General features: G+C 43.1%; 1 protein-coding gene across 1 annotated transcript; it reads left to right on the top strand.

Moving 5' to 3' along the window:
* The first annotated feature begins 168 nt into the window (after positions 1-168).
* Positions 169-27,845, top strand: LOC105053652 (uncharacterized). Its single transcript, XM_073246189.1, is given in 9 exon segments — positions 169-320; positions 323-358; positions 21,482-21,592; positions 22,680-22,814; positions 22,990-23,109; positions 23,226-23,345; positions 25,150-25,255; positions 25,331-25,388; positions 25,537-27,845. Coding segments are annotated over 9 exon segments (1,623 nt in total). The 5' UTR covers positions 169-265; the 3' UTR covers positions 26,419-27,845.
* The last annotated feature ends 153 nt before the right edge of the window (positions 27,846-27,998 follow it).

Here is a 27,998-nt window from a genome sequence, read left to right as displayed (position 1 = left end):
GCTAAATCATAATGTATCTAGTGATCCTTTTGGATAACATAATATCATTATTTCATAATCCTTGATTTTCTCAGTTAGTTGTGAATAAAACAGAAAGTAAGTTATATAACAATTGTCCAATTCTTAGTTAATTTGATTATCTGGATTTGTGATTTTTGATAATTCGGGAAAAACTATCTCCAGCTCTAACCGACTCAAATCCGGAGCCCCAAAGCTCGCTTTTTTTTTGGCGCGCAAAAGCGTCATTCGAGTCCGCCGAGGGACGATGGAGCCTCGGTTTTGTAAACCGTCTCTCAAACGCTCGGGAGCCGCTCCGGGCTCCAAACCTCCCCAAATTCTAGGGTTTACTACGACTACGGTAAGGATCTCAATCTTTCGAATTCTTGCCTTGCTTTTTGGACAATTTGATTTACTGACTGATTTTGATATCGATTTTATGTAATCGTGGAATAAAATTCTTTTCTTTTTTTGAATTGGGATCGATTCTTGATTAGTTTCTTGCTTTGGTCTCCGTAAGGTAGGGAGAGCTGAAGACTCTGATTCAATTAAAGCGGATGGAAATTTATTGGATGGTTTTTGTTAATGTATGATCAAATACTTGTTGGTTTGTAATCTGGAACAAAGATGGGAGGTGGTTGAGATAGAGAATGGGGTTTGAATTTTGTGCAGAGGGTTGGGAAAGAGAGCATTGATACCTGGGTTAAACAGGTGGAATTTCTGACGGAAGATCCATAAAACCGTTGCTAATAAGACTGTCGATGGAAAGTCAACTCATTTATTGAGGACGTTGACCCCTGAATTTTGCTGTTCCGATACCTCTTTACAGTGTTACTGGGATTATCACCAAATTCTAGTGATTGTGGATTGAAGACCAAAGCCCAAGTTGAGACTGACTCATCCTTAATGCAACTGTTTGTTGTTATCCACTTAGTTTAGCTACTAAGTCAGGTCCTCCAAATACACTGGTTGATAATGTTTGAAATGCTTCTTTATTCAGCTTTTCAGCATCCTATAGCAAACTTTAGTCCAAATTAACATTTTTGATAGTTATTAGGATTTATTTGAGTTTTCATAAGTGATATACGGTTTGCTGATGGCATAATATAGATCAGGAGATTTTTAGCATATGCTGGAATGTAAATAACTTGTGTTACCAGATTGATGATTTGTTGCTGCAACAGCCAATCTCATGCAATGAGCATTTGGAGCTATTATGTTGGCTAATAATTAGCAAATTCACCTCATTTTCTATGCCATCATATGAATTCTCTTCTTTGCCTCATTATTGGACCTAGAGTGTCATTAAATTGATCAGATAATTTGCTCCTAGATCATCACTGCTCATCCGATAGAAGTTGTTACTTGGTTCTGGTTCTGGTTGTTATGTATCAAGTCAAGTGAATAGTATTAGTTGCCAGTGTTATTTTTTCTTAGCAAGGAATGCAGCCAATTCAAGAGTCCTATGCACCTTTTTTCTGTCTTTGACGTTATTCAAGGGCCGTTACTTTAGTACTCAGAGGATCCAATTTGCTGAGTTTGATCTTGTATGAGGCTAGTTGTTTCATAGGGTTTCCCTTGCTCACCTTGATTTGACATGGTTAAGCTGGTTGTTGAAGAGAGATTCTTGTTATCATGTATACCAATTATTAGTTCATCATGTTCCTCCTAAATCTACCTTTGAGATCATGTTATTCCTCAATTCTGACACTACTTTTGGCTCTTGGCCCTTTTTTATTGTTCATCTTTAGTTTTCACAATCATTGTACACATCCTTGCTATCTTAAGGGAGTTCTTTAAAAGTGGATGAATAAAAACCTTCCTGAACTCTTTGGTCCTCTGATACCAATATTTAACCTAAGTGAACATGTTTAATAATGTATCCATGCTGAAAGATAAGTAAAGAATTCAAGAAGCTCCGTTGATTCTATGATGTTTTGAGTGTGAAGCTTTTATGAAATGGATCAGTTGATGCCTCATTGGTGCGGACATCAAAGCCATCAGAAGTCAGCGACATGATGTAGATTCGATTTGGATCGAAGAAGCCCCATTAGATTGATTCTATTTCTGTTATTTATTTTCAGTCAATAAGTTTTTAATGTATTTAGCTTTGGGTCCATAGGGCCATATTTGGGTTTGTCCACGTCACCTTTGGAGCCACCACTTTCCACATGTCCAGGGAAGAAATATGCATGCCAGTGTGTGCCGTGCCCAAGGATTCTCATGCCAAGTTGTGCCAAGCATCAAGCGTCCACATGGAGTTTCATTTCTTCTCGAGGATTCTTTAAGAGTTCTTGGCTATTTATTTTGTTGAAGGTTGATTTATTTCCCATGGTAGATTATTTTATTTAGAAATCAGACAAAATGCTTTATTTTTTTGTGGAGGACTGATTTTTTTCTTGTAAAAGATAAGAGATTCCTAAAGAAATAGGACCCCTAGAGCCCTATATAAATCTTTGTATCTTTCATGAAGAGGGCAATGAATGATTTTATAAACTTCACAAATACTTGTGTCCATCACTCCGAGAGGGAGAGGGTGTGAGATCCAAAAGAAATCGCCCCACAAGGAGAGGGTGTGAGGTCCACTTTCTATCATATCTCTTTAACCTTCATCTACTTAAGTTCCAGTATTCCTACGACCCTGATTCGACTCCATCATCTACCCACGCAAGCCTATCCCACTAAGAGATGTCTATCTCCTCCAGAATTTTCATCTATCATGTTGAGAGAAAAGAGTGATCTTTTATTCTACAGATCATATGCTGTCAAAGACCTTCGTTCCTTCTCAGTTGATCTTTACTTTTTATTTTTTTTATTTTCGATCCGATGTTGGTAAAGACCTAGTTCTTTATCGACGGATCTGTTTGGTTAAAAGATTAAGAGCCCTAATCAGGATAGTTTCTTAACTACCACGATCCGGATTCTTATCATCTTCTTGGATTTTTCTCATGGGTTTAATGTTTTACTCTTTTTCATTCCATTCATATCTCTTTTTTTATATTTACTCGTGAGCATGTTTAATTTCTGCTATCTGTTTATGATTTTTTTATTGCTAGTTGTTTATTGATCTCTAGAATGGCATTTGTCTGCATCATTTAGATTGATCTCACTTTAATCTCGTATCAATCAATCACGCCTCTTGAGCAGAGTATAGGCAACTATACTGTCTGTCCTGAGAATAATGAGCCTCTGACTGGATGTGATTTGTTGTTGATGAACAGAAGGAAGCTTGATCGTTAGGATTGATTTTTTTTTTCTTTTCTTTAGGGTTGTCCTGCATCATTTGGTATCAGAGCAAGTTGATTAGGACTTTAGTTTAAATTCAGTAATTTAAATTTCCGCAAGTTAAATTTTCACACTTTAAATTTCATACTTTATTTTTAAGCATTTTAATTTTTATTGCACCTTGTTTCTGCATCCTAAAGTTGCATGACTACTAGATCAGGTACCTGGTACCAACATCCTACTTCCCCACCCAACACCAATCTGGATCCTAATATAGCAGCCATCATTGATGCTCTGACTGAAAAGTTTAATGACATGAAAAATTTTATGAAAGCCATGGATGAGAGAATAGTGGTATTAGAAGAAGCTAGGCAGAAATAATCTGAACCTGAGTCTCCCCGACTGCCTATAGGACAGAGAGGTAGGAATCTAAAACTTGATCGACCTATAGGAGCACGCTCGCACCATAACCAATTCGACCAAGATGAGCATATTCTTAGGAATATGAAGGTCGAAGTCCCAAATTTTGATGGTTGTCTAGATTTAAGAGAGTACCTAAATTGGGAATCAGATATGGACCACTACTTTGGGTGGTATGAAATGACTGAAGCAAGGAGAGTTAGGTTTGTTAAGATGAAATTGGTTAGGCAAGCCCGACTTTATTGGGAAAGTGTTGAGCGTCTTCTTAATCAGAGGAGACAAGACCTGATAGAAATCTGGAATGAGATGAAAGAGACTCAGAGAGAAGTACCTTTCTACCTCCTACCAATAAAAATTTTTAGATCAATAGCAGAGGCTTACTCAAGGGAATAAATCAGTCATCGAGTATATCACGAGATTTGATGAGTACCTCATGAGATGTGGAGTAGCCGAAGATAGGGTTGTTATCTTGTCTAGATTTAGAACTGGATTACGAGAGAATATCCAGCGTGAGTTCTTTCTGCGAGAGGTAACCACGTTAGAACAAGTTTATCAATTTGCCTTAGACTTTGAGAGATTTTGTAGATATTCGACTCTCCGTCGTCCTGAACCTAGCCGAGTAATCCTTTCTGGATCGAGACCCAATATTAATCAAGCTCCTAGTAACAGATCTCCACCTACAAATCCTATTGGGAGAAAAGAAGATAAAGAAAAAGAAACTATAGGAGAGTTATCAAAAGAAAGTAGTTTTCGATCTCATTGCTTCAAGTGCCATAGTTACGGTCACTTTGCTGCACAATGCCCCAACCGATCATTATTCGTAGAAGAATTAGAAGAAAAAATTTTAGAAAATATTGAGGAAGAAGTTTATGAAGCTGATCCAGATTTAGTCGAGCAGTTTGAGAGTACTGAGGACATCTTAGGTTATGTTGCACTCGAGTTAGACCTTAGACTTGGAATCGTTAGGTATGTTCTAGCACAAACTAAGGAAAGTGAAGACTGGCATAGGACCTCTATTTTTTATACCTTCATAAAATTTGACGATAAAATTTGTAAGATGATCATTGATAGCGGTAGTTGTATCAACGTAATCTCCATCGATACAGTTAAGCGATTAGGATTAACTCCTGTAAATCATCCTAGCCCATACCGTGTGTCTTGGATAGATTCCTCCTCTATTCTCATCAAATTTAGATGCTGTGTGCCCATCCAGCTTCATTCCTACCAGGATCATGTGTGGTGCGATGTCTTACCCATGGAAATCGGAAGTATCATATTAGGTCGGTCCTGGCTATTCGACAATGATGTTACGTTTTATGGCTGAACCAACTCCTGTAGCTTTACTTATCAGGGTAAGAAGATCATGATTAATCCTTCCCCACTTAAGGCTACTAATAGAAAGATAGACGATGGACTAAAAGAAAACATCAAGAAAAAAGCCTCCATCTGATAGGTGCTAAAGAATTAGAGATGATCATGAGTGAAGGATCACCAATTTGGATGCTTGCTGCAAGAGAAGTTCATGAGTGTTGGGTATAAAATACCTCCAGCCGAAGTTTGTAGAAGATCGACCCTTCCAGGACTTTTCCGGCTTCCGACCTTGTGTGGCGTCTCTCTGAACCCCCTCGACCGTTCGGACTTCTCCGACAATGAGCTTTTGCATTCATCTACCGGGCTGCTCCAAAGGCTCTTTGGGCCTCACTATCAGTCGACCTTCTATAGTAATCAACTATTCTCCGAATCCCTTCCGGACTTCTTCCGGCCGCAGACGACCCTACTCCGAACTTCTTCCGGACTTCGTCAATATCCGAGCTTCTCTGACAACGAGATTTCTACAGTAACCAAGCTCCATCCAAGTTTCTACGGTGGTCGACCGCCTTCCGGATTCTAACCGAGCTCCTGCGAGAGCCGAACTCCCACTGCAGGCGGTCTACTCTGGATATCTACTGTAAGCGAATTCCATTCGAGCCTCTACTGTAAACGAATTTCTTCCGAACTTCTATTACAGGTAGACTTCAGCCGAGCTTCTCCATAGCGGATGGATTCCGGACGAGCTTCTACAATGGGACAGGCTCCACCAGCCAGGACACTATTCCGAGCTTCCACGACAACTGATCCTCATCCGAGCTTCTGCAATAAGCGGCCTCCTTTCAGCCTTCAGCAAGAACCAGACTCCGTCCGAACTTCCATAGCGGATGGATTCCGGACGAGCTTCTATAACAGACAGGCTCCAGCAGCTGGATTTCTACAATGGTCGATCGTCTCCGGATCCCCCAGACTCCTCCAGCGGACGAGCCTCCCCAATGCCATCCGAAGTCCACCGCCGGTCGATCCTCCGTCAGATTCTTCATGAAATCGGACTTCTCCGATGGATAATCTTCAGACGAGCTTCCCCATCAGACAAATTCCAGACGGACTTCTCTAGCAATCGGACTCCTACCAGACTTCGTCAACAGAAAATCTTCATCCGAGCTTCTACAGCAGATGGCTCCTGCCTGTAGCATCAGCGCCCAGGGCATCCGACAACAGTGGACTCGTCAGCAACCTCGGAAACATCCGAGCTTCTCCTAGATCGACGAAATAGAGAGCCATTCCATTCCATCAGACATCCTAATCGAGCTCCAGTCAACAGATCCGAACTCTCTAGCAAGCCACGACAAGGGCCACTACCTTACTTCACTCTCTGGCAAGTCGCGACAACGGACACCACTCCACTCTTCGTAACAAACTCCATGTGGTCCTGAACGGCCCCTGACGCCACTACTCTCCGTAGCAAACTCCGCGCGGCTCTGAACGGCCCACCACTAGATGGTTACAGACGTCGCTGTCAATCAGTTACGCTCTCCATCTATAAAAAGGGATCCTCAGATACGTTCTTCTCTAAGCTCAAAAATTCTATCTCGAAACTCTGCTAAAATTTTCGCTCGAGTACTCCATTTTTGTTGAAGCAGAGTACTGACTTGAGCATCGGAGGGTCTTGCCGGAGCACCCCCAACTTCGATTTAGACTTTCCTTGTAGGTCCCGACGGTGGCCGCGGTCATCCCAGCTCCAGCTTCTCCGGCTTTGACGGAATTCTGCACCAACAGAATTGACGCTAGAGGAAGGGGTCTGTGTCTTCGCAGTACCCTTGTTCTTAAAGGAGTGCTCAACGGGATTGCCTCCGGTCATCTTCTCCGACATTCTCTTCTTCTTCTCCTACTAGATCTCCACCTGATGCCTCCCCGAAAGGCATCCACCAGGCGATCCACGGTCTTCGCGGCCAGATCTCAGGCTCCGGCCTCGCCTCCAGTTTTCCAGGCCCCTCCTCCTCCGACAACGGCGGTCGGCATGGAACAGTTCGACCTACTGGTTCAGCAGGTCAGAGGCCTCACCGAAGCAGTGCAGGCCATGCAGCAGCAGCAGCAACAGTCGCAGGCGTCAGTGCGGTTGGAAAGAGCGTCGCCGGAGTTCCAAAATCTGGCAGTAGGGTGGGCCACTTGGACCAGTCGCCCTGTCTTCCCCGGAAAGGGGAATCCGAGGGTGAAGAGCCCTCAGTCTGATCACGATTCCACTCCCGGAGGATCCCTACCTCCATTCTGCTAGAAGACCCTCGAGATGCGCAGCCGAGAGGACCTCCTGGATCAAAGGCTTTAGGAGATGAACCGGCGGATCGAAGAGCTCCGCCACGCTCCTCCTGTTTATGGTGAGGGCATCTGTACTGACCCTCCTTTCTTTTAAATGATCATGCAGGAACCGATCCCGTCAAACTTCAAGCTCCCCCAATTCGAAAGCTACGACAGGACCTCGGATCCGGTTACCACCTGGAGGCCTTCTGGACAATGATGCTGCTCCATGGTGCGCCAGACGCCATCCTGTGCCGAGCTTTCCCATCCACTCTGAAGGGAGCAGCAAGGAACTGGTACTCGGCGCTGAAGCCGGATACTATCTTCTCTTTTGATCAGATAAGCCACCACTTTGTGGCTGATTTTGTTAGCAGTCGATGTCCCCGGAGAGGTTCGGAGTCCCTTATCAACATCAAGCAGAAGGAGGGAGAATCTATCCCAGCTTACGTCAATCGTTTTAACGTCGCCGCGTTGGAGGTCCGAAACTTGGACCAATCGGTCGCGATGGCTGCCCTGAAGGGCGGTCTCCAAAAGAACGATCTTCTATTTTTTCTGGAAAAAAAAATATCCCAGGGACCTTGTTGATTTGCTGGCTCGGGCCGAAGGATATGCCCGAGCAGAAGAAGCCTTTAAGATGAAGGACGAAGAGGTCGCGAAGGAGCGGTAGGCGGGAGACTCCAGCAAGCCCGCAGTTGAAAAAGAGCTGAGTAAAGCTCGGCCGCATTCTCGAACTCCTCCCGGACACAGGCATGTCCGGACTCCTCTTCGAGCTCGTAAGCAGAGAAGCCCGAACCACAGAGTTCGGTGGAGCTCCCCCCCGAGAAGATTCCACAGCTACGCCCCTCTCAACACATCGAAAACTCAAGTGCTGATGGAGGTTAGGGAGCAGTTACCAAGGCCGGAAAGGATGCGCACACACTCCGGGAAGCGCAATCCTAACAAGTTCTACCTCTATCATCGTGACCACGGTCACGACACGGAGGAGTGTATTCAGCTCCGAGATGAGATCGAGGAGCTCGTCAGACGAGGTCGGCTCGACAGATTCATTCGACGCCGACCTGAAGGTAGGGAAGATCGGCCTAGGGCCCTGCCGCAGCCGGAGCCGCTAAGGAGGGAGGAGCAGCTTGAAGATCGGCCTTCGATTGGGATTATCAACTCCATCTCAGGAGGACCCCGACGGGGAGCAGACCTTCCGCGGCTTTAGGATTCGAAAAATCTATGGATGTATTACCAATAACTTTGTCTTAAATAAAAGTTTCGTATTTGCATATTTTTCTTTTAGCACGGGCTTATAACGACAGGAAGTAACTCCCTCATTCAATCGAAATTAAGCGTATAGGAATAGGAGGAGAACCTCGTCCTAATATGAGCAAAGTCGAAGGTCTGGTTACTTAAAGATCGGATGGGGGAGAGGCCCTCGCAACGGCCCTTATGTGCCCCCACAGCCTTGTTAGGAACAGGAGGAGAACCTCGTCCTAACATAAGCAAAGTTGAAGGCCCAGTTACTTAAAGACCGGATGGGGGGAGAGGCCCTCGCAACGGCCCATGTATGCCCCCACAGCCTTGTTAGGAACAGGAGGAGAACCTCGTCCTAACATGAGCAAAGTTGAAGGCCCGGTTACTTAAAGATCGGATGGGAGGAGAGGCCCTTGCAGCGGCCCTTATGTATCCCCACAGTCCTGTTAGGAACAGAAGGAGAACTTCGTCCTAACATGAGCTGAAATTGACTGTCGGAAACAAGAGGAGAACCTCGTCCTGACACAAACAAAGATCCAGTCGATAAGACCGGATGGGGAGAAAAGCCTTCTCAATGGCTCCTCTACGCTCTCACGACCCTGTTAAGAGTAGAGGAAAAACCCTCACTCGAACACAAAAAAAAAGGGGGGGAGATGAAAAGGAAAAGCGACGAACTACACCAGCGACAAATGAAAAACAAACTAAATCAAAGACACAAGAGACCTCGTCTCAATGAGGAAGGATACTCCTATCAAAAACCCTCAGTCGCTAAGAGGGAACTCGACACAGGTCGAGGAGAAATCGACTTCCTCAAAAGTAACGAGAAGTTCGAATCCCCAAGCTTGAGCACCGGGAGGAAGCGTCGAACTCAAATGGCCTCGAAAAGACCTACGGTCATGAACAAAAAAGGCAAATCAACATGGCGACGATCGGAAACCTTCAAACAACGTCGGCATCGAACAAGACAACAGATAAAAAAAATTCGGTAAACAATGACTCAAAGCAAGAATAGACGAGGAATTATAAACAACACCGACGCCAAACAAGACGGAAGACAAAAGAAGTTCGGTAAACAACCACTTAATACAAGAGTGGACAAGGTAATGGAAAATTTTCTTTTCATTTCATTAGTGAAGTGTACATTACAAAGCCTTGAAGACCAAAAAAGAGAAACGACAAGAAAAGAAAAAGAATACATGGAAAGATAAAACATAAAAAGAAAAAAAAAAGGGGGAGCTCTAAGGAAGCCCAGCTTCTTCTGACTTCGAGCTCTCGGTTTCGGTCCCTATTAGGGATTGCTTTAAGTTTTCGACTTCTTCCTCTAGTTCCATCTTTCTCAGCAGCATATCCCGATACATCTAGTGGAACCATCGGCTCTCGCCCTTCGACTCTCGAAGCCTCTTCCTCAGGATCTCAGACTCCGCCTCGGCATCTTTGACCGCCTGCTGCTCGTGGACCAACTAAATCTTCAGCTGCTGCAATTCGGCCTCCTTCCGCCCAAGGGCCACAGACAGTTCTGTCATGGTCTCCCTCAAGGAGCGAAGCTCGTCAGAGCCTTGTGCGGAGGCAGACTGGAGTCTCTCAGACAACTGCCTCTGAAGGCGGGCAACTTCGTCGGTTGCCGTCTGGAGCCTCCTTCGGTAGTCCTCTACTTGTCCGCTCCAGCCGACTCAGTAGGCGTTGTAGTTCGCCTCGGTGTCCTGCAGCTGCTTTTGAAGGTCGAAGAACTTCTTCGACCAGTCTCGATCGCTGTCGGCCTGGATTGTGAGCCAGGATGAGCTTCCTTCCAGTTGGTCGATTTTCTCCCGTGCGGCTGCCAGCTCGACTTCAAGGGAGCTGATCTTGGAAGCCTGAGTCCAAGATCGGTCGCTGGCACGTTTCCGGAGTTCCTCAAGCTCCGTCATGAAGTCGGCCTTCCTCCGGGTGTATTCCATGAAACCTTTCTTGTGGAGGTCCCGAAAGCGAGTAGCCTCTGCAGTGGCCTCTGAATGGCTCTCCTTTAGCCAGTGAAGTTCATCTTCTAGCTTCTTGGATTTTCTCGTCAATTGACGAACTTCCCTTCGGAGGTCTCGAATCATCGACTTCAGAGGAATCCCCTCCGGTAGGGGAAGAGCTTCGGCAGGGCACTGTCGTTGGAAGACAAGAGCGCCATGACTCAAATTAATGCAAGAAGACAAAAAAGAAGGAAAAGAATACAGAAGAAAAAAAAAAGGAGGCCCTCTGTAAAGAAGAATCCTATTTCATTGATTAAATAATTTTCAAGTTCAAGAGAACGAAGAAAAGTCACCACAAAGGAAAAATACAAAGCTAGAGGTTCCGGACCTCTGGGGCAGAAGTGGAGGGGCTCGGCGTCCCCGGAAGATCGACAGCGGCGGCCGCAGCAGTCGACAAGGTCCCGGCTGGAGGAGGACCGGCAGCGGCTTCGAATGGTCTGGCTTCATCATCGGACGTCTCGTTCAGGAAGCCGAGGTCCAGTTCGGGAAACCTTCCAGCCACCTTCTCTTGGCAGAGTTCGAAACCCTTGATGAAGGCGTCTGGCCGAACTGGACCTGTAGATCCTCCATCTCGGAGGAGGCTTTGAACTCCTCCACTGCTCGGGCCCCTGCCTTCGAGACCAGGGACGGGATCCGCGCTTTCAGCTCGGAAACATGCGCCTTCAGTTCGGAAACCTGCACCTTCAGTTCGGAGACCTCGGCCTCAGCCTTCTTTCTCTCCTCCTCCAAGGCGGTCCTCAGATCGGACGAGGTTTGTCCCTCCTTTTCCAGCGCCTCCTGGAGACTTAGGACCTCGGCGATCTTCTCCTCGAGGTGGGCAGCCTCAGCCAGGCGACCTTCCTCCGTCCGAGCTGTCTCCCCCTTAGTGATCTTCACCGCCTCGACGTTGGCGACAAGCTGGTGTCCAATCTGCAAGAGAGGCCGGGGAGTCAATATAAAGGCTAAGGAGTATATTATGTAAAGAAGCAAAAAGGAGAAAAAAGTGAATTAACCTACTTCGAGGAAAGATCCCAGAGAGTTCCAGACCCGCAGCTCTGGATCCGCAAGGACGATCCTCTGGACTATCTCGAGCAGAATGCACCCTTCGACCAGCCTCTTTATTAAATCCCTGTTGTTGAAGGGATTTTCCCCCAGGTCTTCCTCGGAGCCGCCGGCCCCCTCGACGGCCGCCTTGCAGCTGCGGCTCTTGCGAGCCAGGGTCTTCTTTCTCCTTCTCTCTTCGGCCTCGGGTGCCCCCTCGGGACGAGCCTCTGGAACGGGATCCTCGGCCGGGGGGGCTTCTTGAGGGGGCTCGGGGGACTTTGGGTTCGACATCGGAAGGGACGTCGACGGCCACGGCCACTTGTGCAGGCGCGGCCGAGCTTGTCTCTCCCGTCCTGGCTCTCTTCGTCGACCCCGAAGTTGAGGCACCTTTTCTCTTGTGGGTCTTGAGACCCTGAGCTAACCTTCGAGCCACGCCTGCGTCCATGTCTGCAATAAAAGAAGACCCACACGGCTCAGAGACAGAATAAGAAAAAGAGAAAGCAGCAAAAAAAAAATAATAATAAAAATAAAAATAAAAAATAATGATGGTACCGACAGGATTAAGAGGACTCAGATAAATATTGAACAAGAGTTGTTCCTTCAGAAGTTCGGAGAGGAGGGGGGCTTGATAGGCCTCGAGTTTTTTGTAGGCTTCGAGGTCGTCCCTTTCCAGGCTAGAAGTCCGGCGGACAGAATCCCTCAGAGAGCCCCAAGGGGGTAATCCTAGCACCAAGGTCGGGCATCGGACATAGAAGAACCTCTCCTTCCAGTTGTGGATAGAAGAGGGGGCGCCTTTCAGCAATCCCTTTCTACCGAACTGGAGGGAGAAGTACCACCAATCTTTTGCCGAGGGATGACGCTTGAATGTGTAGAAATTTCTAAACAAGGAAAGAGTCGGCCGAACTTCAACTAAGCTACAAAGAGAAAGAAATCTTATTCGAAACCTAAAGGAGTTCGGCACGACGGAAACTAGAGAAATGTTCAGAAAACGAAAGAGAGCGATGACAAAAGGCGGCAGTGGAAGCCAAAGTCCGGCACGGAAGGCTTCCTGGTACAGACAGAAGCGGCCGAGAGGAGGGGCGCTAGCCCGGTCAGTTGGCTCGGGAAGCTCCAGCTCGTACTCCGGAAGAACTCCATACTGAATCCTTATCAGCGAGAGTTCATCCGGAGTCAAGGAGCTAGGGATGGTGTCCGGTGCAAAGGCCAGACGAGGTTCGGTCCTAGCTACGGGTTCGTCTACGGTACAAGGACTTTGGGGAACTGGGGCTGACGAACTCCTAGAACCACTAGAAGAGGAGATATCGGAAGATATTTTGGATCAAATGGATGCCACAAAAATCTTGAAAAAATCAGAAAAAATAGCAAACAAGCCCTCGAGGAAGCTAAACGAACGGAATACGAAGAAGAAGAACAGAAAAACGACAAGAAGTTTCGGAACTAACCTAGGTTGGCCCAAGGAGTGCAGGAAGACGGCAAGGACAATGGAAGTCGACCCGAAGGACGCCTAAGGCCGAGAAGGATGCTAGAGGAAGCTGGAGCTCTCGGGGAAGAGGAAGGGAACCGAGAGATTCTCTCAGGCAAAGTGAAACCCCTGAAGGAGGAGGACGTGTTTAAATAAACCTCGGGGTCCGGTGCAATAGTGATTGCGGATCTCCTCTGGCCGACCTGCACTCGCCGCGTGTCCCACTCACCATGACAGGCTGCTGAAAACGGCTGGCAGCTGACAAAGTCATTATTGCGTCGTACCTAGAGCTACGCTCTAGCGGGAATTCCAAAAAGAAAAAATCTTTTTCGAAAAGGCTCCAGTACCAGCGTGCCGAACGCCAAAATATCTGGCAACCACTGAGTGCGAAAATCGAGGGGGGGCAACTTCGGCTGTGAGAATTTTTTTGTACTTCATTCGGAATCCGAACTCGGAAGTAGGGAGACTGGTGTTGGGTATAAAATACCCCCAGCCGAAGTTTGTAGAAGACCGATCCTTCCAGAACTTTTACGGCTTCCGACCTTGTGTGGCGTCTCTCTGAACCCCCTCGACCGTCCGGACTTCTCCGATAATGAGCTTTCTGCATTCATCTACTGGGCCGCTCCAAAAGCTCTCTGGGCCTCACTATCAGCCGACCTTTTACAGTAATCAACTATTCTCCGAATTCCTTCCATACTTCTTCCGGCCGCGGACGACCCTACTCCGAACTTCTTCCGGACTTCGTCAATATCCGAGCTTCTCCGATAACGAGATTTCTACAGTAACCAGGCTCCATCCAAGTTTCTACGGTGGTCGACCGCCTTCCGGATTCCAACCGAGCTCCTGCGAGAGCCGAACTCCCACTGCAGGCGGTCTACTCTGGATATCTACTGTAAGCGAATTCCATTCGAGCCTCTACTGTAAACGAATTTCTTCCGAACTTCTATTACAGGTAGACTTCAGCCGAGCTTCTCCATAGCGGATGGATTCCGGATGAGCTTCTACAACGGGACAGGCTCCACCAGCCAGGACATTACTCCAAGCTTCCACGACAACTGATCCTCATCCGAGCTTCTGCAATAAGCGGCCTCCTTTCAGCCTTCAGCAAGAACCGGACTCCATCCGAACTTTCATAGCGGATGGATTCCGGACGAGCTTCTATAACAGACGGGCTCCAGCAGCTGGATTTCTACAACGGCCGATCGCCTCCGGATCCCCCAGACTCCTCCAGCGGACGAGCCTCCCCAACGCCATCTGAAGTCCATCGCCGACCGATCCTCCGCCAGATTCTTCATGAAATCGGACTTCTCCGACGGATAATCTTCAGACGAGCTTCCCCATCAGGCAAATCTCAGATGGACTTCTCTAGCAATCGAACTCCTACCGGACTTCGCCAACAGAAAGTCTTCATCCGAGCCTCTACAGCAGATGGCTCCCGCCTGTAGCATCAGTGCCCAGGGCATCCGACAACAGTGGACTCGTCAGCAACCTCGGAAACATCCGAGCTTCTCCTAGATCGACGAAATAGAGAGCCATTCCGCTCCATCAGACATTCCAGCCGAGCTCCAGCCAACAGATCCGAACTCTCTGGCAAGCCACGACAAGGGCCACTACTTTACTCCACTCCCTGGCAAGTCGCGACAACGGACACCACTCCACTTTCCGTAACAAACTCCGCGTGGCCCTGAACGGCTCCTGACGCCACTACTCTCCGTAACAAACTCCGCACGGCTTTGAACGGCCCATTACTAGGCGGTTACAGACGTCGCTGTCAATCAGTTACGCTTTTTGTCTATAAAAAGAGACCCTCAGATACGTTCTTCTCTAAGCTCAAAAACTCTATCTCGAAATTCTGCTAAAATTTTCGCTCGAGCACTCCATTTTTGTTGAAGCAGAGTACTGACTTAAGCGTCGGAGGGTCTTGCCGGAGCACCCCCAACTCCGATTTAGACTTCCTTGCAGGTCCCGGCGGCGGCCGCAGTCATCCTAGCTCCAACTTCTCCGGCTTCGACGGAATTCTGCACCAACAGTGAGGATTTTAAGGTGGATTATCCTAAGGAAGTAGCTAGCCTTCTTAATGAGTTTCATGATGTCTTTCCTAAGGATCTTTCAGATTACTTACCGTCTATGAGAAACATTCAATATGCCATTGATTTAGTTTCTGGATCTATCCTATCTAACTTACCCCACTATAGGTTGAACCCTAATGAGCATGCTGAGCTACAAAGACAAGTTGGAGAGCTAATAAAAAAAGAATTTGTAAGGGAGAGTTTGAGTCCTTGCGCGGTCCTGCACTACTGACTCCAAAGAAGGATGGTACATGGAGGATGTGCATAGATAGCCATGCCATTAACAATATCACCATTAACTACCGCTTCTCCATCCCTAGATTAGATAGATGACATGCTAGATATGATGGCTGGAGCCACTATCTTTTCTAAGATTGATCTTAAGAGTGATTACCATCAAGTAAGGATTAGACCGAGAGATGAGTGAAAAACTGCTTTTAAGACAAAAGATGGTTTATATGAGTGGATGGTGATGCTATTTGGGTTATCTAATGTCCCTAGTAATTTCATGAGGTTGATGATCCAAGTACTACGACTATTTATAGGAGTATTTGTAGTCGTATACTTTGATGACATTTTGATCTATAGTCGAATTAGGGAAGACCATCTAGATCATCTTCGAAGAGTGTGCCGAGTTCTTAGAACAGAAAATTTATATGCTAATCCTAAGAAGTACGCTTTCATGACAGACCGTATCATCTTTTTAGGTTTTGTTGTTACTCCCGATGGTGTGTCTGTCGATCCTGAAAAGATTAGAGCAATAGTTGAGTGGCCGGTATCCAAGAGTGTGCATGACGTGCGGAGTTTTCATGGATTAGCAACCTTTTATCGTAGGTTCATAAAAGGGTTTAGCACCATAGTTGCTCCCATCACTGACTGCATTAGAAAGAAAAAATTTGAATGGACTAGGGCAGCCGATAGAGCTTTTCTAGACATTAAGGACAAGATGACCCATGCCCCAGTCTTACGTCTATCTGATTTTTTAAAGATTTTTGAAGTAGCGTGCGACGTGTCAGGAGTTGCGATTGGTGGTGTCCTTAGTCAAAAAGATTATCCGGTAGCATACTTTAGTGAGAAACTTAACGATTCTAAACTTAAGTATTTTACCTACGATAAGAAGTTTTATGCGGTAATCCAAGCTTTAAGATATTGGAGACATTACCTACTACTGCAAGAATTTGTTTTGTACTCTGACCATGAGGCCCTCCGATTTCTGAATTCTCAAAAGAAATTGAATCATAGACACGATAGGTGGGTCGAGTTTTTGCAAGTCTATACTTTTGTTTTGAAATACCGTGCAGGTGTAGAAAATCGTGCTGCTGATGTCTTGAATCGTTGTCATACTTTGCTGTCCATCGTTAGTATAGAAGTTGTTGGTTTTGATAAGGTTAAAGAAGATTATGAGGAGTATCCAGATTTTGGTGATATACCACTTTACGTAAAGGGCCATCTAGAGAATGTAGTGAATACACCCTTCAGGATGGTTACCTATTTAGAGGAACTAGGCTGTGTATCCCCCGTACATCTTTAAGAGATTTTTTAGTTTGGAAACTACATGCTAGAGGATTAGCTGGACATTTTGGTAGAAATAAAATCATAGAGTTGGTAGAAGCTCAGTTCTTTTGGCCAAGCTTGAAAAGAGATATCGTCCGAATTGTTGCCCAATGTAGAACATATGCCATGGCCAAGCAGAGAAAACAAAACACCAGTCTATATACACCCTTACCTATACCAGACTATCCTTGGCAAGATGTTAGTATGGATTTTGTTTTGGGATTACCTAGGACAGCTAGGAAGCATGATTCTGTTCTAGTGGTTGTAGATAGATTTTCAAAAATGATCCATTTCTTGCCTTGTTGCCAAACGTCTGATGCGTCGAAAGTTGCAAGGATATACTTTGATGAGATTGTTAGACTACATGGATTGCCTAAAATCATTATTTCTGATAGGGATGTTAGATTTATAAGCTACTTTTGGAAAACCTTATGGCACCTTCTAGGTACAAAACTAAAATTTTCTTCTGCCTATCATCCACAAACAGATGGTCAGACCGAAGTGGTCAATAGGAGTCTTGAAAATCTATTGTGTTGCTTGATTGGGGAACATATGAGTAACTGAGATCTTTTGCTGCTCCGAGCAGAATTTGCATATAATAGCTCTGTTAGTAGGTTCATTGGCATGAGTCCTTTTGAAGTAGTTCATGGATATCAACCTAGAAAATCAATAGACCTCATCCCACTGCCCATGTATGCTAGGATTTCCGAATCTGCAGAGTCACTTGCACAGCATGTCAAGAGTTTGCATAAAGAGATCAGTAAAAAACTTAGCATTAGCAATAAAGTTTATAAACAGAATGCAGATTCTCATCGATGTGTCCAAGAGTTTGCGGAGGAAGACTGTGATGGTTCGATTGAGGCCTGAACAGTTTCCATCCGGAACCATGAAGAAGTTACATGCCCGAGGAGCAGGTCCGTTTAAGATTAAAGAAAATTGGATCAAATGCGTATGTTGTGGACTTATCTTCTGATTTTGGGATTAGCTCTACTTTTAACATTACAGATCTTGTCACTATAAAGAACCAACTCAGATACTTAGTGAGCCATTTGAGCCTGAACCAACCTTTGAGAGCGAACCTGTCTCTGAGTGTCCACCAGTCAAAATATCAGCAAAACACGATCAGATCGAGAGAATTTTGGATGAGCAGATTCTCTCTACCCGGAGTCGAGGCTATCAGCGGTATTTGGTTAGATGGCGAAGTCGACTGGAGTCTGAAGATACCTGGATCACTCGAGAAGAGCTACAGCGCATTGATCCTGATCTACTTGAGCGTCACCAGAACGGAATCGACCCACACTCGACAGAGTCGAGTTCTCCCCACCTCGGGAGAATTGATGCGGACACCAGAGCCATCAGAAGTCAGCGACATGATGTAGATTTGATTTGGATCGAAGAAGCCCCATTAGATTGATTTTACTTCAGTTATTTATTTTCAGTCAATAAGTTTTTAATGCATTTAGCTTTGGGTCCATAGGGCCATATTTGGGTTTGTTCACGTCACCTTTGGAGCCACCACTCTCCACATGCCCAGGAAAGAAATATGCATGCCAGCGTGTGCCGTGCCCAAAGATTCTCATACCAAGTTGTGCCAATCATCAAGCACCCACATGGAGTTTCATTTCTTCCCGAGGATTTTTTAAGAGTTTTTGGCTACTTATTTTGTTGAAAGCTGATTTCTTTTCCATGATAGATTATTTTATTTGAAAATCAGACATAATGCTTTACTTTCTTGTGGAGGGCTGATTTCTTCTTTGTAAAAGATAAGAGATTCCTAAATAAATAGGACCCCTAGAGTCTTATATAAATCTTTGTATCTTTCATGAAGAGGACAATGAATAATTTTACAAACTCCACAAATACTTGTGTCAATCGCTCCGACAGGGAGAGGGTGTGAGACCCAAAAGAAATCGCCTCACAAGGAGAGGGTGTGAGGCTCACTTTTTATCCTATCTCTTTAACCTTCATCTACTTAAAATCCAGTGTTCTTACGATCCTGATTCGACTCCACCATCTACCCACGCAAGCCTATCCCACCAGAGAGATCTGTCTCCTCCAGAATTTTCATCTATTGTGCTGAGAGAAAAGAATGATCTTTTATTTTACATATCATATGCTGTCAAGGACCTTCGTTCCTTCTCAGTTGATCTTTGATTTTTATTTTTTTTTATTTTTGATCCGATGTTGGTAAAGATCTAATTCTTTATCGACGGATCTGTTTGGTTAAAAGATTAAGAGCCCTAATTAGGATAGTTTCTTAACTACCACGATCCGGATTCTTATCATCTTCTTGAATTTTTCTCACGGGTTTAATGTTTTACTTTCTCATTCCAATTATATCTCTTTTTTTGCATTTACTCGTGAGCATGTTTAATTTCTGCTATCTGTTTATGACTTTTTTATTGCTAGTTGTTTACTGATTTCTAGAATGGCATTTGTCTGTATCATTTAGATTGATTTCGCTTTAATCTCATATCAATCAATCACGCCTCCTGAGCAGAGTATAGGCAATTATACTGTCTGTCCTAGGAATAATGAGCTCCTGGCTGGACGTGATTTGTTGTTGATGAACAGAAGGAAGCTTGATCATTAGGATTGATTTTTTTTCTCTCTTCTTTAGGGTTGTCCCGCATCACTCATTGTTGGATGTCAGCCGGAATTAGGTTTTCAAATTGCCCTTTTAGGTTAGATTTAGGCTTATGTAATCTATTTCATGATGTTTTTTTTTTTTTGATAGTCTTATTTGCACTTTGTCTAGTTTTATCAAGTTTAAGCAACTGGTGAATCCATTAATTTGATTCTTTATTGAGGGTGATGATCTCTTGACATATAAAAGTTAAAGTTCAACACTTAAGTCTTATTAAAAAGTATATTCTGAAACTATGGGGCTTATGTACTGGCCAATTTTTAGTTTCTTTCTCTTGTTCATCTTTTGAGGTGGGCTATCCTGTTACCCTCACACCATGTGATCACCACATGCAAAAGCTACTTAAGTTCCTTAGTTAAATCAGTGCAAAAGGAGAGAGGCCACTGAAAAAGATTGGTGAAGAGAGGGAAAAAAGATGTGGGGTGCTGGGTTGAAGCTGGAGGAAAATGAGGAGCAAGTGAAGAGGGTGGCAAGGTACTAGACTTTGCTCTAAGATGCATGCATACATGCACATATACTTGCATTCATAAACATACACAATGGGTTCATCGAACCGACCCGAACCGAATGGTTTGGGACATGCTGATTGTACCGGTAGCTAATTGATGCAGTTCGGATGTCCGATTTAAAACACCGGTGAAAACGGAGTGAGGGAGAAGGAAAGAGAGGAAGAGAGAGGAGGAGAGAGAAGGAGAGGGGAAGGCCGGTGGCCCGTCGAATCTCCGGATCTCCATGGTCCATAAGAGAAACTGAGAAGAGAGAGAGATGGAGAGGAGGAGGGAGGGGAGAGGAGGGAGGGAAAGACGTAGAGGCTGCCGGATGGCCGCCGTAGCCACCGAACGGCCCAAAACCCACCACAGCCCAAAACCCCTCCACAGCGGCTATCTGATAGCCTCCCTGCCGCCTTTCCCTCCTTTTCACTCCCTTCTCCTCTCTCTCTATCTCTCTTCTCAGTTTCTCTTGCGGAGGACTGTGGAGCTCAAGAGGTCTCAGCAGCCTCCATGGCCCTCCAATGGCTACTGTAGGCATCTCCGCCGGCCTCCCATTTTTTCTCTCCCTCTCCCTCCCCCCCTCTCTCTTTCTCTCTCTTTTCCTCTCCGGTTCATCCTCCGTTTCCATGTCAGTTCGGATCTGGTATGGGGATGTACCGTTGGCCGGCTGGCATGGTGTCCAGTTCTAAGTCGACGATTCTTAATACACATAACATTTATTCATTCAGTTATTTATTCAGCATTTCATATATTTTTCTAATTTATGGGTTTTTTTTATAATTAGTATCTTTTGCAAGTAACTTATTTTTATAACTATGGATATGCATGTGGTCAGAAAGCCTTCATTGTTTAATTCTTGATATAATACTCTGTTTTGTTTCATCATTGCTATTTTTTTCTTTATCGGATTTCTATATTATTCCTACTTTAGTCTCTGCAAGTGCAACCATAGCCATCAAACCTTGTTCAACTACATGTGATGAGGTTTACAAATCCATGTTTGTCATTTATTCCTATGTACAGCTACCTCTGATGTTATTGCAGTCACTATGTATAAGATCTTTATTAGTCAACAACATTTCAAATATCATGTCAATCTTTCCTTGTTTTGCTCCATGAGAAGATTTGATCAACCTATACAGTATGCAATACTATGCATATAATGTGATTTTAAATTTCTACTTTTTATTTTCTGTACTCTCTTATATATGCTTATGATACACTTCTTTCTTCTGTTAAACAGGCCAGCTAACTAATCTGAAGATTGATATGCCTTTTGTCCAAATGGACAAAACTTAAAAGGATCAAGAAATCAACCTCCCTGCTATTTTTTTCCATCTTTATCACACATTGAACAAGAGAATATGCTGTAAACAAGACCTAATATGTTGTTTAAAGAGTGAGACAAGATTACATATGCAATTGACATGTAAGAATCCAGCTCTTTATATCAGATAGTGCATTAAATTACATTCAGGAAGCTGTCAAATGAGAAATTCATTCCTTCTGCCCTGTTCCACAATGCTCTATTCAATTATATGAACATGCTGAAAAATGATAGATAGTATCAGTGATAAGCTCTGTGGTTAAAATTGCTAGACCATTAACTGTTGAATAAACTTTTACTTGCATATTTATTGATAAACTAGAATATTATGAGATAGCAGGTCAAGATCATGGTTCTGATTAATGTTATATTGCATATATTATTATTTCTCAACCCGTGTTTTGTCTAATTGAAACTGACTATTTGCTAAAAGGCATGAGCAGAAGGAAAAAGGTGAAGTTTGCAGACTCTCCTCTTGTTCAGGAACTAAGATGTGAAAAGAGCGCACCTTCAGTCAAGACGGAAACAATTCAGTCTCCAAGTTGTATGTCTCCATACTAAAAGCAGACTCCTTTGCTTATATCGTACCGAGTATAATGGAAATATGGTCAACTTAAACCTGATAGTTTGTTTCATTTTTCAATTTTACCATCACATGAAGAAACGTATCCACTTTCTAATATTATTGGTTGTTTATTGTGTAATAAAACATCAAAAGAACTAGGAGGTCATTATATTTTGGGTCAGGCTTTCTCTTGTCCTAGTCTCTGCACGCACGCCCCCCCTCCTCCAACAAAAAAAAAGGAAAAAGGTCATTATATATGACAATTACTTGGGAAACATAACTTAGTTGATGTCATTTTTATTAAATCCCTTGAATCACCACTGTCAACTATAACCCAAATGTTTATTGGAATCTAAAGATATATGATTGCATATGAGTGACCATAAATAAAATAATAAAGCTTCTTAAATAGAAAGTTCTTAATTTCTTCCCATGCATTGGTCACCACGTATCGTTGTTTATCTGTAATCCACTTGGACTTGACATGGTCTTTTGTGTTTGAAGAACTAGAAATGGTTTGTGGGTCAACAAAGGCAGACTATGCTGTTTAATCTAAGAGAGGATGTAAAAAATGAGCTTTCAGCTTAGGCTTATAGGATTGCACCGGGGCAAATCTCTATGCAGCGTATAGAGCTTATCAAAAGGTTACTGATGCTGGCCCACATCGACACAGCATTGTTTGGACTTCTTTGTTTTCTTTGGCACACCATGGCAGTTGTCAACATGCCACTTCAGACACCATGCTGGCCGCTTGCCATCATGTGTTTTGACACCAGCCAAAAGGGCATGCAGCCTCTCTGCATGGTGCCAAAGGGCACGCAGCCTTACCCCCACTTGCGGGGAGGCTATATCTGTATTTCAAAGCCATGACATCCAGTTCATGATGGAGCAACCCTAGTGTTGTGTCAAGGGCTGCCCTTGAGAATAAGTACTATGCTATATTTGATATTTCATAGTATGCTAAAATAGAACTTTAGTTGTTCTTTTCTATATAATTCTGGGTAATGGAATTACTTATCTATTCATAGCTTGAATTTTCTATTTAACTTAACAAAAATGTTGGCAGCAGGTGGTGCAAAGACTTCCGAGTACAAGTATTTTAAAAAACTATGTGAAGAAGCTGGTCATAAATGCTGTTCTTATCAAGTTCCTGTGCAAGAAATCAATTTGAAGACATCCAAAGAAAGGGATGGGGCAGCAAGTAGGTTGATATATGGATTACTTTGGCTTCTGGCATTTCAAAATGAAATTTTATGTTCTTTTTGTTTTTCCTCGTAGTGACATTCTGCATTTAATGAAAACATTTACCCATTCTTTCACCTTAATTGCACATGGAATGCTATATATTTTATTGTGTGCCTTTTGCCCTTTTGCAGATTTCTATAACTCAGGCACATGCAAATCTGATATGAGCAAGTCCATTTTGCCTATTCAAAATGTCACCCCTATTGCTGAACGGTCCTATTTTACACCTGCTAAAGTTACCGAAAATTGTGGTGAGCATTAGATTCAGCTATTCTTGTGGTTTCTCTGGTGCATTTATAGATCTAACCAAGCTTTCCTTTTCATCTTGTAGATTTATCTAGCCAACTGTATCTCCTTCTCTTTGCAGGATTGAATAGCTTAGTCACACGCAAATATGATGTGAACAAATCCTCATTCTCCATTCATGGTGTCATGCCTATTTCTCAATGCACCATATTCGCACCTGCAGAGGTTTCGTGGAACTGTGGTGAGCAAAAGAATGAATGGATTTGATTTCTTTAATATATGTGATAGTGAATGGTGTTTCCCATGAATGGATTTGGTCATGATCATGTTTACGTATGAAAGTTAGATCTTTATCTTTGACAAATATAATGGACTAAGCAATTCTTAAATCTGTCTTTGTTTTTGTGCCAGCAAGTTAACGTTTATTTGTTTCATGGTTCGGAGCTTGGTGAAGTTTGGCTGGTTGATAGATGTTACACATTGCAATAGTCATACTATGTCATATAATTTAACTATATCTTGCTCATGTATCATAACAACCTTATTCAAAGATCAAACTAAAACTAAATAGGTTCCATGTCATGGAGAAAGCCATATGATGTATTTTGGAGGGGGTGACAGATCACATGGACTATATGCTGGATAGTCCTTTGTCTTAGGGCCTGTTTTATATGTTGAAAATTCCATGTCACTTTTTAATATCCAAACAGGTGGGAATTATCTGTTTAGAGACCAGTTGGACTGGAGAAGTTTAATGGATATGTGAGCTCATCAAGTACCCATCAGGATTTTTTTCTTTTTTTGGGGATCAGTAAGTTCATTGTTTTCACTGGATTCTATTTACCAAAAAAAATTGGGATTGGGTGTGATGGGTGGGCTTTCTCAATTTTCAGCTTTTCTTTTCCTTCATATCTGTTAACAGATACTGTCCACTCTGTATCAGTCCGAACCGGCCGGTACACCCTATACTGTACCGTATCGGTGGGGAACAAGTTCGATTCAGGCCAGTTTTTTGAAAAATAGCCTGAATCGGACCGAACCGATTGGTTCGGTATGGTATCGGCCTGAACCACTTGATATTGGGTGGTTTAGTCTGGTACGGTACTAGTTCGACTAGGTTTTCTTTTTCTTTTTTTTTTGGCCGTTGGGTGGGATTTTTTTTGAATTTTTTATTGTCGGTACGGTCCGCTATGGTATATGGTACCATACCGGTACGGGTTCTGGTACCGAGTCCGCGAACCTTGGTCCACCTGTCATCAGAAATCATGCTGATGGAAAGCTAATTGTCCAAATAGGGCCTTAATATTTCCACTAGTTATGCAAAGAATGCATACTAGTGCAGCAGATGATAGTAAAACCAAGCCAATTGTATTTGGATTTTTTACATTCATGTCCTAAAATGTTATCCAGCATTTGTTTGAAATCGGACTTGATCGGAAACCTTTTTAAGTTCATGTAATAAAAATAAACATGATGGCAAATTCAACTTTGAAATGAAGAAGCCAATGTCATAGGCTTGTGTTTTGGTTTTTGTGCATGCCAATTGCTAACCAGGAATCCTCTTATGCACGTAAAGTTGCAGCTGAACTGTACTGTGTGATCTCAACCACAGTCTATGTTGTATAAGTGGGGCCAAAGCAAAGAAGACTTGCCTTTGCTGCTTACATGCAAATGTGCACGAAAATGAAGAAGACAATCGATTCTGCTTCTTTTGTCTTTTCTTTTCCTTTTTCTTAAGAAGGGGACTACCAATATATGTGCTGAGACTATGAACTTCTTATAAATACTTCATGTTGGCTAGTAAATGTAGGCATAAATAGTGCCATATTGTTGAAGTTGTTAAAATTTTTTAGGTCAAAGCAAGCCATTGTTCTTTTTACATGATACATTAACTACAGACTCTTATGAAAGTAATCTGTGGACATCATTGCAATTAAGTTTTGAATAGAAACATGATAACATGTGAATAAATCTTTTTACGACTGTTTTGCCTTAGAAGTGTGATGAAAATGCTAATTGAGTAATAACATTTTTCAAAATCTTAGGAAGAAAAGACAAGCACGGTGGAATTTTTACCAAAAAGAGAAGTAAACTACTTCGGTTAGCATTGGAGGCATTTTCTCTGGAAATTGATGAATTACAACTAAATAGGTTAGTGTTATCAGAACCCCATCTACTTTTTCAGTCTTATATGTGAAATTATCATCTAACAAAATAAATTCTCAGATCAGATTCAATTTTTAAATTCCTGCATAGGCTGGGTTCGGGGAGAAAATCAAGCAGCGTATGCTCTGTCAAGCTTCAATTTCATTATAGAATGGTTTCTTTTGTCTGCTTCAAAATTTTAACAATCATTAAGCCTGATTGCATAATTAACAGTTCATGTTACTCAAGATACTGTTACCTAACCTAAAAATTTGATGCCATGTCAGCATGAGAAATTCAGAGAGACAGTGCAGAAGGTATCAAATGACAGGTGCCAGTCACTTGCTGCGTCCAAGTTTGATGATCCCTTTGAAGAAGTGCTTGAGTCAGCAGGAAGAGACCTTTATTCAATGACTTCCATTAAACAGTCAAGAATGGATTTGCTTGCTCATAAATGTAACAGAACAGATGATTGCCTTAGTTTTCCACTGGACTACACTAAGATTCAGGTTTCTCCAACTTGGCATGTTCTTGAAGCAGGGTTTCAGTGGAACAAGCAATCCAATTGGGTATTAGATGAAGCAGGAAGCTCAGATCTGCATGCTGAGAACAGACCAACCTCGGCTATTGAATGGAGCACAGAATTTGAATACAACATGTTGCCCAAATTTGTTGACCCAATCCCTAAAAATTTTTCTGCTCATCTCCCCTTCACTGAGAAATCACTGGTGCCTTACACCAAAAGAAATTCAACAAAGCTATGGGATCTCCACACTCGAGAATTGCATTTAGAGATGGAAAAAGAGCAGGGTACTACTAGGTTACTGGGATGGAATGAGGACATTGAAGAGCCAGAGCTGTCTTTTGGTTCTGAAAGTGAGATGGATCATTTGCCCCTAACCTTGTATACTGCTCCAAATTTTCTTGATCAAACAAATCTCTATGAAAGCAGAAAGATATTAAACTTTTCCTCTGGCAGCAACTGCTTGGCGCTGCCTGATACATCTTATCTGAGTGTGAATGGTCTCCTTTCAACTCCACTGCATGGATATGAACTAGAATGGACGAACTCACCAACTGTTGACAGCTTGTTCAAATCTTCACTTACGAGCAACCATAAGGTGATGCTCCAAGGAATACCCCATCAAAACCTGCATGGTCTCTTCTAGACTTCAGAACATAATTATGAGCTTGAAAGGAAGGGTGCACGACAGAGAACTTTGCTTTTGATTTCCACTCTCTCCAACCTCATGAAGGGAACATAAGAGATATACGGAATTGCATGTCTATCAGAAACAAAGTTGATGATTTTGCAGCTGAAAGAAGCATTGTAGGAATCCAAAATAGCCATGCAGGTGACATATCTGGCCTAACTGATTTTAAATACTTATGTCTCAATTTTTCTTTGGCAAGGGAAGAGAGGATCGTTTTCTTTCTGAAAGACAAAGCTGGTACTGATATTAAAGGGGAACAATACTATATGTGATACTTAAATGCTCTTAAAGAAGAATATGAATGGTAGCTTTATATTGATCTAAGGGCGTCAGGCTGTATGTATACAAGACTAGGTTGTAGACTCGAGTTTTATCTACAGTAACAGTTGTATGAACAAATCATATAGTATCTACAACTAATTCTCTACAACACCCCCCCCCCCCCCCACTCCCTCTTTAAAAACTTGTGGTGGTTTACCAGTGAGCAGCAAGAGTTTGCTAAGATGAGTCTGAAATCTTGCTGCTGTAAATTGCATATTTCATGACTTTGGATGCATCTTGGTTAAAATTCTGGGGATTTTTTGGAATGCCCAACTCTTACCAATGTGATGTCTCTTGCAAGACAGAAACGGCTGAAAAGAAGAAAGAAGAGAGAAGAAAAGGTGATTTGGCAAGGAAAGGGCTGTTGATTGGTAAAATACTTTGTATTTCATTTTTATGAATGGTTTGGTTTTGATAGAGGTAGTAGCATGATCTCAACAATTGTATTAGAGGGAGCTAGTAAAGCCTCACCTAACAAGTGTGAATATATGGGCAGCAATTGTATTAGAGGGAGCTAGTAACAAGTCAGATGTCTGATTCAGGAAGAAGATTAAAGGTTTATGACTTGAATTTTCCCCTGTTCGCTTCTCGAAATTGACAAATGCATTTCTTCTTGGACTTGGACAATGCTACGCTCTAGATGAGTGGATGTGGGATTTGCTTGTCCACTCTCTCTTATCTCCTCTGTATAATTTGCTATCCACTGAGGCATGGACAAGCAATAGCCATGAAAACAAGGAAAAATGGTCGGGCAAATTGTTCTCATCTACTTGCACCATATCATTGAAATTAGAGATGATCATTGGGCAAGCCTCGAGCCTAAACTATATTTGTCTTTAGTCATGCTTTGGGCCTAGACTATTTAAAATTTGAAGTTTTCAGTGCTCAAGCCCGATCTATAATCAGCTTTTCTCGAATTGTAATTTCTCTTTTCTCTTTTCTATTTTAAATGTTTTTTATTTTCCAAATGTTTGAAAGTAATGTACGCGGAGGGACGAACATATCCGGTGGATGTTGTGCGGTAAGGCACACCTTTTTGTTCCCTCTTCTTCAAGTGTTTAACCTGTGACAGTATATTAATGAATTACAATTTTTGGCAAACTTATATCATTACATGGCATGAGGGTTTGCTTTTGGTCAAGTGATGCCATATATATCATTTTCATATCTCCAAAATAATGGTGTTATAGATATTATTATGGCCATTATAACAG

Source organism: Elaeis guineensis, chromosome 11 (genome assembly GCF_000442705.2).
Source record: "Elaeis guineensis isolate ETL-2024a chromosome 11, EG11, whole genome shotgun sequence".
Lineage (NCBI taxonomy): Eukaryota > Viridiplantae > Streptophyta > Magnoliopsida > Arecales > Arecaceae > Elaeis > Elaeis guineensis.
The sequence above is the reverse complement of the archived record's forward strand: the minus strand, read 5'-3'. Positions and strand labels throughout refer to the sequence as shown.